This window comes from Sphaerodactylus townsendi, linkage group LG06, assembly GCF_021028975.2.
Source record: "Sphaerodactylus townsendi isolate TG3544 linkage group LG06, MPM_Stown_v2.3, whole genome shotgun sequence".
Classification (NCBI taxonomy): domain Eukaryota; kingdom Metazoa; phylum Chordata; class Lepidosauria; order Squamata; family Sphaerodactylidae; genus Sphaerodactylus; species Sphaerodactylus townsendi.
In genome coordinates, this window is record NC_059430.1 from 20,339,508 (window position 1) to 20,350,878 (window position 11,371).

The 11,371-nt window shown below is 42.6% G+C and overlaps 1 protein-coding gene across 3 annotated transcripts in view; it reads left to right on the top strand.

Annotated features, from left to right (window-relative positions):
• AEBP2 (AE binding protein 2) overlaps nucleotides 1-8,688 on the top strand; it is a 47,917-nt gene extending 39,229 nt beyond the window's left edge. Inside the window, exons 6-9 of one of the 3 annotated variants that reach the window (XM_048499616.1) lie at nucleotides 2,457-2,524; nucleotides 4,079-4,192; nucleotides 4,523-4,589; nucleotides 6,711-8,688. In XM_048499616.1, the coding sequence (XP_048355573.1) occupies nucleotides 2,457-2,524; nucleotides 4,079-4,192; nucleotides 4,523-4,577 (237 nt within the window). In that variant the 3' untranslated portion in view covers nucleotides 4,578-4,589; nucleotides 6,711-8,688. The remainder of the gene's footprint in view (nucleotides 1-2,456; nucleotides 2,525-4,078; nucleotides 4,193-4,522; nucleotides 4,590-6,710) is intronic. The other 2 variants (XM_048499617.1, XM_048499619.1) reach the window with 2 other exon arrangements.
• Nucleotides 8,689-11,371: the final 2,683 nt, after the last annotated feature.

Genomic DNA, 11,371 nt, shown 5'->3' on the forward strand with positions numbered 1-11,371 from the left:
CAGTCTGCAAGACCTAAGCAAGGCTGTTAACAATAGCATGTTTCGGAGGGCGTTAATTCATCGAGTCACCATAAGTAGGAGGTGACTTGGCCACATCCAGTCATTCTGGGAGATAGTTTCCAAATGTATAGGTTTTTTGTATAGATTTATATGACGTTATTTGTGCTTTTGGCAAAAAAATGGAGTTCTGTCATTACTGTTATAATTTGGAGAAAGGCTACTGAACAGTTATGTTTTAAAAAAAGCAAAATTGCTTGCTGTCTTGCAAATTCTGGGTTTTGAGTCTTTTCCTTTCTTTTCCAGTAGAGGTCAGCAGAATTCTGTTTTATTTATACTAACGTTTGTTTCTGACCGACGTTAATTTTCCAGATGATCAACAGTGCACCGGCTTACCCAGTTCACTTTGCATCTGAGCAGTTCAGTTCTTCATAGCGTCTGTGGAATTCAGTATGGATTTTGTGCTTACGAAGAGCCAAGTCCAAGAACTTCTTGAGAGCTCTGACCACTGGGCCTGCCCCCTCCCCTCAAGAGGAGGTTAAGACCATCTGGACATGGTTCAAGGGTTTGGAATGAGTACCTTTCTGCTCAGTTCTCTTCTGACTACCACAGCAGTTCAGGGGACCTATTGGAATTTCTCTACAGCTAAACTTGTTCAGTTTTTAGCATATTAGACCTAGCCAGAATGCTTTGAGGTGTGGAACATAAGAAAGAAATCAGTGCTGGAGTAATGCACAGAAGGAACATTAACCAGAATAGTTGTTTGTTTTTTACTGTTAAAGTTCATTTTAATGTTTAAGAAGAACCCATCCTGGCTGAATAAATTCAAGAGGCAATGATAATTTTCTGGTTCTTTTATCGTTTAGCAAGTGTTATGCCAACAGCTTTGAGTGTAGCAGCATACCTTTGCTTTAATGAGACTTGCATTTTAAATATAACATTCCCCTATTCTTTATAACAGTCCCAAGCATCGGCCACTGAGTGACTTATCACTTTGGCCCTTGCACATAACTGGGTGGGTTGGTCACCCTCCCTTGTTCTCTCATCTGTCTCTTTGTTTTCCATCCTATTTCTTCTTTCTTGTCCCTTCTTTTGACAAAGGGAGAAATCCAGAAATATCATGAGTTTATCTGTCGTCTTCCCCCCGCCGCCGGGAGGGGAGGGGAGAGGCAGAATTCCCCATGCAGCCCTCAGAGGAGTATGCGCCATGGGGAGGGGCAACATGTATAAAAATGCTGGATGATAGAAGAAGAGACATATCTTGAGATTTTGGGGATGGATTTATTTATGTAGCTGTAAGAGTTGTAAGAGGTATGTTGCTTGGCTATGTGAGAGCAGTGCTTATTTCTCCACTAGCATTTATTCTTTAGTTTGCCTTGTCCAGGGAGTAATGTAGACGAGATAATTCTTCAACGGCCAAAACTTTCTTTTTTTGAAAAGCAGCGTTGAATTGAAGATATTGAATTGGAGATAGGAAACTTGGTTCTGGGACATCAGTTTGTCCCGCTCCGCAGAACTGGTCTAAAGCAGAATTGTAGCTTTAAAATGCCTTGAAAAGCAAGTCACAGGGCCTGAAGGTTGAGAAACCCGAGCGGAGTAATAGATCAGGGTCCCCAGGTGAGTATGCAGGTCCTTTTGGAATTCTGGCACAGTGTGGTGAGCGCAGCCACCGAGGGGCTGCCACAAAACAGCTGCCACAGGAGGCGGAGCCAGCTACACACTGGCTGCCCCAACTTACCTTCAGCCTTATAGTAAGGATTCTTGAGCTTTGGTGGCAGCTTCAGCGGATCCAACCTTTTTAAAAATCTGCACAGCCAATCAAGAGCCTTGCTGGGCCGAAACCCCACCAGGCCCCACTTGCTTTCTAAAAATGTGTGACGGGCACTTGGAAATGGGTCAGTGGGCACGGTGTTGGGGACTGCTGTAGTCGATTTCCATAATAAATTATGAGATGCAACTTTTTCACTTAGCCTAACTGCCCCATGGTAACCTGTAGCCTTTTCTCCCTTCTTGTACACCAGTGGTTCTCAACCTTCCTAATGCCGCAACCCTTTAATACAGTTCCTCATGTTGTGGTGACCCCCAACCCTAACATTTATCCATTTTACAGATGGAGAACATTGATGCAGAGAGTCTTAGGTGACCCCTGTGAAAGGGTCGTTTGACCCTCAAAGGGGTTGCGACACACAGGTTGAGAACCGCTGTTATACACCTATAAATGACTGACTTATGTGATGCTTTGTGACAGTATTTCAGCAGTGTCTTTCCCCTGAAAGGGTAAGAGTGAATGCCCAGTTTTATGAGCAAGATCTGCTTTCAAAGAGGATGAAATAGGGATCAGTAGTCATGAAGAAACCGTTCATGCAACATGTGTGCCTGTGTTTGGCCAACTGTTTTTTAAGCTGGTGAAGAAGATGCGTAGAAATGTTTCCAATAACTATTGTAATGGCTGTCACCAGGTAATGGCAAAGAGGAAAGAGGAATCCGGGAAAGTAAAGCTGCTGCTTCACTGGACGCCGGAGGACATGTGAGTAACACTCTGTTGCAGTGATAGAGAAAACGTGGGTGATAGCTGCAGTTCAGTTGCCTGTGGTTCTGTTTACCAGATGCAGAATGCACAGTACAGATGTCCAACGTTTATGTTCAGTTTGGAGGGGAGAGAAGTTGCTTCCTTTAGCTGTCTTTGCTCCCGTCATCACTTTGAGTATAATTAAATGGCTTAGGAAAGGTGGGTGTGGTCATAAACACTGATGGGTAATTTCCGGAAACAAGCACCATAGTTCTCAGCTATCGAACCTCGCTTGGGTGGCTGGGGCCTGCCTGTTGAATCATGCGGTCTTTCCCATAATGGTGATGGTCATTGAGCAGCGGCGGTTTGGAGAAGCAACTTAGTTACCTGACCGACAATGTAAAATTGGAGAGTGCGATGAAATTAGTCTTGCCTATCTCTTGAGTAACTTCTTGCCGCGATGATGGGTGAACAGAGCTGCTGCCAGGTTCCTGTGCTGAACAGCCCCTTTGAATCCAGCAAAGTGTAACGTGCAGTAACTCAGGCCGTTCAGAGGACTAAGTACATCTGGGAGATGTGGGCTTTACTCGGTTGCCACGGAAAACTTTTAAAACTTGCTCGAGCGCGACTTGTTGGCTGTGTTCTGGTGCCACTCAAAGGTGTAGGGAGGGAAAATGGCGCCACGACCTCCTGCCCCCCAGCACCCCACCTTCCTGCCCACTTAACTTAGTTCAGCCAGCTGCAAAGAGCAACCAGCTGAAAAAGTAGACTGGCTGGGCTTCCGGGGCCTGGCTGGTGGGGTGAAGGGGGAGCGGGGGGGCGTTTTTTCCGCCGGCCCCCCATGTGATCCCAATGGTGTGCTCCCAGGGTGCGGCTCCCCCTCCCCACCCTGTTGTAGCTACGTGACTGGTACCACTACCAAGAAGGCCCTGGGAAAACCATTTCAGAGTTCTGGTCCCCTACTGGCCCTTTCTCTGGTAGCCGCCTGCCTAATCTCAGAAGGTAGGAGTCTTCAAAACAAGCCCTTGCAAGATGATTATAGTGGCTGGGTAGGTTTGTAAGGGAGTCAGTGAACCTCTTCTTTTATGCATCAGCTTACAGAGTTCAGTCTCATGTGAGCTCTTTTCATCTTCCCTTCACATTACACTAATCAGAATCAAAGATTAATTTGAGCCGGCAGGAAAGTTTTAAAAATTTACCACCCCTGTTTAAATGTCTGCTGGTCCAAGTCCCCTTGATTAGGAATGTCCGTCTTTTGTGTATAATGCTGCCCTCATTTTACATTATCTCGAAGAATGGGAACCTAAGCGTTATAAATTGATGGTCCAAAGGCATGTTCCTCTTAAAGTTAATATTTAAACCAGCAAAGCAAGGCTTTATTAACATTAAAAATGTTTTACCTGTAGGGAAAATTTCATTGGCCTCTTGTACAGCTGAATTGCTAGCGAGGATTTGGTTTTTTAAAAAGGCTTAGAAGGCTTTAAAGAAGGGTTAGTTGTACCTCTTGTACTTATGGTGAGAAAAAAAAAGGGTTGACCATTTTTGAATCCTTTGTATTTTATTTATTCATAGTCTGCCTGATGTGTGGGTAAATGAAAGTGAGCGACATCAATTAAAAACTAAAGTAGTTCATTTATCAAAACTACCAAAAGATACTGCCTTGCTTCTGGACCCAAACATATACAGGTAAACTTCCCAGTTTTGAATTTTCTCTTTCCTCAATATGACCTCAAACCTCATTTAACTTTTTGAAGCTGCCAAGAGTATTTAGATGACCGAATGTTCCTTGAATCTTCCTGGATGTCTCCCTCACCTCCCACCCAGGTAATTTTGCTGCTTAAATTCGGGGCTGATTAGTATCATTTGATGCCCCCCGAACCTTCCAAGAATGGCAGCATCTAGGAGTTAAGTTTTGAGGTTTAAGATCATGCAACAATTCTTGAACTCTAGTGACTGAGAAACAGGTAATGTGTGTATTTACCAAGTGTATTTTACTTTTTTGTGCTTGGTGTACAGAAAGTCTAGTAAAGAAGGTACACACAGTGGAATCCTGAAAGATCACTTCTGTTAAGATCACATACTGGTTTGTATACCAATTTTTGTATACCAATTTTTTTAAAGTCCAAATTTATCTTTCCATTTATTATAGTCTGCCTGTAATACTCGTGGTATTACTTTGAAATTTGCACTCAGAACGAGATCTGTCATAGCTCATTTTTGACTGTCAGATGTTACTTGAGATCTGCTCCTTAAAGTTGATTTCTTGTGTGTTAATGCTTTCAATGCTCACAACTGTATCTTTTGTACATTTTTCTCAAAGGTAATCTGGAATGCTTGTAAAATCAGTGTTTATTAATGTATTGAAGTGAAACCAAACTTTTGCCCTGCTATGGAAAATTCACGGGTCTTGCATTTGTATTGCTGACGTCAATCTGACGTGGAGAAGGAATCATTGCCCCAGTGAGAGACATGCCGGGAGGTTCAAACCTCGGGCGTGCTTTTAGTAGAGACAGAAAAGAATGTTGCCTAAAGCTGCTGTTAATTGGAGGAGACACTTTTGAATGACCCTGACTCTATTCAGGTCAATTTCCCATGTTCCTATATGGCTGCAAACTCAATGATACTGTATTGCAGCAACAATCAAGAAGAGTCTTCTGGTAACTTGCAGACGAATAGACTTGTCTTTTGTCTTTAAGGACTTACTGGAAAGGGATCCCATCTAAATCATTAGCTAGCCAGCATTTGAAGTGATATGTGTATATGCACACATGGAGGCTATTCCGTGCCCTCTGCCCAAAGATATCAGCGAGCCCTCTGATCAGGACTGGCTGAAGAGCCTGGGTTGCCACTGTAAAGAAAAATGAGCCACCCCACCCCCATGCATCTGTGCAGATCTTTCTGGCTTTGGCTGGGTGGGGACAGTAGTTTACATCCTGCCAGCATTCTCACTCTTCATAATGAGTAGTCCACTATTTTAGAATAGGTTTGTAAAAATCCAGGAAGACATAAAGGGCTCCCAAAATGTAAACAAAGAAGCACCTGGAAACAAAGAAGCACCTGCATTCTGGCTCCTGGAATCAGATATGCTCACTCTTTGTGGGGTAGGGGGCGGTATGAAGTCAGAACTTACACGATAGAAGATGTGCACCAAAAAACCTCTTTACTAACAGCTTAATCCAGGGGACCCCGCCATTTTTTAGCCTTTGGGCACATTTGGTATTCTGACACGGCATGGTGGGTGCAGCAACATAATGGCATCTGCAAGAGGCGGAGCCACCCAAAGAACAGTTGCTGCAGCTTAACTTCAGCCACACAATACTGTGGCCACATTGTAAAAAGCTGCACATCAAATGTCCTACCTGGCTCCACTCGCTTCTTAGAAACACTTGGTGGGCACCAGAAAAGGGGTTGGCGGGCACTGTGGCCCCCACAGCCCCCATATTGTGGACCCCTGGCTTAATGATACAGGAGAAAAATGAAAATCAGAATCCTGTTGGAAAATGAAGATCGTATTCTCTGCCTTTGACTAGTTGTGAAACTCACTACAGAACCGCTGTTCATATTACCTTTGAAAGGCAATTGAGTGTGCTCATGAGTCATATCCACATTTCTCTGCAAAAAATGTGTATCGTGGTTGCAAAAAATGCATTGTAGTGTGAGACTTTCATGAGGCTTCCTGATTCTTGGCAAACAAATCTCTGGCCCTCAAGCATTTTCATTGAACCGACCCAGGTCTGCGTTCAAAAGCCTTTACAATGGAACAAAAGGCGCACATGATTTGAAGAACGTAGTTTGTGAACCTGATAACCAAATCATGCTAAATTTTGTTGGACATTTTGAGAAGACACTAATGCAGAGGTTCTCAAACTGAGAGCTGGGACCCCAGATTGGGTCACATCTCCCTTGGGGATGATCTGCAAAGCCAAAAAGATGAATAGGGTAAGCTGGGAGAAGATGAGGCCTCGGAAGGCTCTGTGGCAAATGTGGGCTTGCCTCATCCTAACGTGAAAATTGGCGGTGAAATTCTCGTGTTTTATTTTTGGGGGAGGGGGGAAATTGCACGGAGCTGCATTGCAAACAAGTCCTGCAAACTACACTAAGTTTCAAGGTCAGTCTCAAAATGAACAGCGAATTTAGAATCGGGTCCCATTTCATAAAGTTTGAGAACCACTGTGCTAACGCTGCCTTCCCTCTTCCTTCCTAGAACAATGCCACAGAAAAGGTTGAAGAGGTAAAAGTAAGATCAGCTGGGGACACTTCACCTGCCATCCTGTTCTCTGGCCGTGGAACTAGAACTGAACTTGCACATTCGTCGGGCTCTCTCCATCCCACCTGTACCCAGTTGCCTGATGGTTGGTGATGACCATTCTGGGGAACACGTCAATCTCTCTCGATAACAGCATACATCTTCATGGAATGGTACGACAGGCGACAGGCCGAGCACTCGTCAGGCAACGTAGTGGGCTCTTGGATGGCTTTGCATGCTTGCTGCTTTCCTTTTGGTAAATTTTCTGTTGCTTCTCTTGGGCGCTGCGTTGCCACCTGCGACCCTTCCTGCGGTTCATTCCTTTTTTTGTGAGCGTTTTGGGAACTGATCCTTGGTAAAAACCAAACCTGGCATATACTAGAGTCCCCCTTTCTCAGAGTCTGGTGGAGAGTAATCCATAGTCACTTTTGTAAACTTCGTGGTGTCCTGTCAGCATAATCCTAAGTGATGTTATGATGTTCAAGCAAATGGTGGTGGCATATTTCCATTGCTAGTAAAATATATATTTGAGAGGACGATAGATGTTAAATGTTACTATATATCTAATCCTCTCTATAAGGCTATTACTGTAAGTTAATAAGACTTCAATAACCTCTACAGAAAAAAAAGGTAGTGACTTTAAAAAAAAGAATATTCCTTGGCCTTTAAAACTCCCGTTTGCTTCTGAAGAACCTCTTATTCCCCTCTCCTTTTTTTGGCCTGAAATTTTCTAAATGTGAAAGAAATGTATTTTTTAAAAAATTGAAAGCACCTAGGAATACAATCGTTTATGCACCAAAGTTGGCTATGAAAAGAGAAAAAAAAATTAAATGGTTTCCTTGCTTGTCTAAGCAAGAAATTATGGATTTTCTTAACCTACAGGAATAGAAAAATGTGTGTATCTTGTTCGTCTTGTACAGAGACAAAAAAACTGTTGCATATAGATAAGACATCGCTTGTACATAATTTTGCAGATTTGTAATATATTTTTATATTATGAAAAGTATTGTAGATGTTTTTTCTAGAGGCATGAAAGTTAAAATGTATATATTATGGTAGAAATAATATTGAAGGATATTGTAATTCACTAGTGCTGCCAGAATAATTTGTTTAAAAGCAAGCACCTTTCTTAACAATAAAAAAAAAAGTCTTTTGGATTTCTAAGGGACTATATACTACTGTTGTGAGAACAAAAACACATTGAAACATCCTTCTAGAGATCTTTGAGGGATGCGCAGTATCCATAGGAACTTTATGGCACTCATTGCTGGTAATGGATATGAAACTGGTCATTTCCTTGCTTGTTAGAAGGAACAAATGTAATGGTGGCTATATGCAGTCAAACTGCATGATTAACCTTCCCTTTTTGGGAGGAATTTTCACATTACAACAGTGAATATAAATACCAGCGATTTTTACTCAATTTTTTTTAAAAAAATAAATAGCAAAAATAATATTCAACTCTCTGGAGAAGCGAGTGTTTCTAATACCACAAATGGGGCCTCTATTGGTGCTGATCATATATGCTTGCTTGGCTCCTAATAGGTTTTAGAACATTGGCATTCCCTATTGAAGTGCACATTATACGCACCACTAACATGGAATGGTTTCTGGAATAGTTGTTTAATAATAAAGGTATTTCATAAAGAGCTGTAGCAGTGTAACTGTTAAAAAAAACACATGCAGTTTTTATTTTTTATTTGCTTGAGCACTTCAGTTACCGCTTAATCTATATCTTGTATGACCATCCGCAATTGCTTTGTTTTTTTTTAAAGTTATAAAATTTGCCAAATAGGTGTTTTCAGATATAGTTTGTATTTGAATTTTTAAAAATCTTATTGCTTCACGAGTTTCTTATATGCTGTTTATAATTGACAGATGATTGTAGACCTTGCCTGAGTATTTTTTCTAATAAAACAGAACAAATACAACTCTTGTCAGGTTTCCACACTTTAATTAAACCAGCAGCCTTGTGTAGAAATGTCATACTCCCAGTTCATAGACCAACTCACTTGATGGGTTCAAGGATTTTATTTCTGACAGAAGAGTAACAGCGGAAGACAGTTCTGGCGAGATACGCCAAAACTGTTGATAATACAATGTAGCATGTGAACCAGATATAATGTAGCATGTGAACCAAAGTAACCGTGAGAGTCGTCATCATCAATACCTTTTATTGGCATAAAGAACAGTGAGGGTCCAGCCTGAGGCCTTTTCCGCACGGGCGGAATGCAGCACCCCAGGGATGGCAAAAATGCCGTCCCTGGGGAAGCATTTGCACAGGAGACGCTGTGCTTCACAGCAGCGCCGTCCTGGCCGCCCTGGAGTGGCGTGAAGCCGCCGCTTTAAACCTCACTCATCGAGCAAGGTTTTTGAAAAGCGGCGTCTTCCCGCTGATTTCCTGTTGCCTCCACTGACCTGCCTGTCCAGCGCCGCTCTGGAGGGCTGCAGAGATCCGCCCACGCTACCCTCCAACCCCTGGAGGTCGGAGGGCAGCATGGGCGGGTCCCTGCAGCCCTCCAGAGTGACACTGGACAGGCAGGTCAGTGGAGGCAATGGACTGGAGGCAGCTCCATGCGGAGTCACCTCTCCATGCGGAGTCACCTCGCACTTCTCCGTGCGAGCAGTCCCCGAGCCTCCACTGGCATAATTTATGCCAGTGGAGCTGTGTGTCCGCCGCTGTGCGATAAGGGCCTGAGAGTCAGATTCAACCACAGAACTTGAAGGGCAGGATTCAGATAAGCACCTGCAAATCAAAAGCAAAGCTCATCCCCACAGCTCCCCTCCCCCATAGGAACGGCATCCTGACAAGAAACTTTTTAGGATGCATTTTCCTTGTGTACTCTTGAAATAGCTGCTGTTTGTATTTTGACTGAAAACATACTTCTGATGTTTCAAGCAAAATCTTGTTCACTGTAAGGTCTGATAAACATTCAACAGCAGGATGGTGGGATGTGGAGCAATGAAAGAAAGGGCTCCAGGGGTTGAGAGCATCCATTTTATCTTAACTGGGCTGAGTTTAAATGTAGTCATGGCTTTTTAAAAAAAAGCTGTGACAAATTGTTACATCGGCAGCTTTACGCAGATCTATTGAATTCACTTTAAAATCTCAGGGGGAAAGCTGGGAATTGTGTTATAAATATCACTATTGATTTTCTTCCAACTAATGTGATTTAATAGGCTATAACATTCATGTATGTTCTTCTGAACCAGACACGTACTGTATAACAATTATCAAGCCACTGCAAATAATATAGGCAGAGTTTGCTCTGGGGAAAGGCTTGTTCAGTTCTAAGGAATATACACAGATTATTCTTGAAATCAAAAATATCTTCCTCCTAGTGCCGTGGTGGGGGTGAGCAGCTAATGTGGATGGCAAGGCCTTGTGAAAACAAAATAGGAATGAGTGAGCTGCCCTTTAAAGAAGCATACATTCCTAGATCCGTTCATTAGTTACTTTACAAATGAGGGATATAACAATTAAAAATGTGTGTGTGTGTTTCTTGAAATGAGAGGTAAGTTGTTGAGGGAAAGGGGGATGAGAGAGCGAGTTGATTGGTTGACACTTGAGAAAGGCGGGGAAGAATCTTGTTTGCAGGGGGAGGGCGAGTCAGTATGTTGTCAGACGGGGCTGAAGTAAATTGAGAACAGTATGATGTTAACAGCCTAGAAAGCAGATTCCTGACCAGAGTCCTTCCTATTGTTATATGAAGTACAAAACTGTCCAAAGAAAGAGGTAGAATACACGTAGAAGACGTTGGGAGACCAGAAATAGAGTCAGATCCTAATATGGTCACAGAGATTTACAGAGAGTGAGAGGGTAGATCTATGTGAGGTGAAAGTCACCTCAGCCAGAAGTTACTGCCTGAGATTGTTTTACTCATTGTAGAGACATTATTTCTTATAACCATTAAACTAAAGCAAGTATATAAAACAAATAAAATTTTAATGTGTTCAAATTAACCTCAAATCACCTTTGATGGTTTCTTCTGGAGGACCCCATAGCCCTTCAAAACTGCTTTAGTGCTTGGACATAATAATTTTAAGAGAAATTAAAAAGGAGATTGGAATTAAAATTTCTGGTGGCAGTGATTTATATCTTGGAAAGGAAAGAAGAAATAAGCAGTATTTTGCATACATACTTATTTACAAAGCAAGAAGGGAGTAGTCAGCCCAAGCGATTGAAGAACTTCTGAATAATCCTAACAAATCTATTCAACACCTTTGGCTTCTTGCAAATATACTCTTGGAAGAAGAAATACCAAAGGTCTGTTTAGTGGATTAGTCGTGACATTTTGTCTTGACAAGGGTAGCCCAATCTTGTCAGATCTTGGAAGCTAACCAAGGTTGTTGCTGGTAAGTACTTGGATGGGAGACTACCAAGAAATACCAGAGGCAGGCAATGGCAAGCCATTTGTGAACATCTCTTCAACTTGAAAACCCTATGGGGTCACCATGAGTTGGCCTACAAGGAAAAAAGGCACAGAATCTCCATGACTGTGGATCATCTGATAGCCATTCAGGCTGTAGAACCTGATCCCGCTTCAGAGAAAGGGCAAGGGATTTACTCACTCTTCACATCCCCCCCCAAAAAAAGAATGGGGACTGAAGAGCAATTC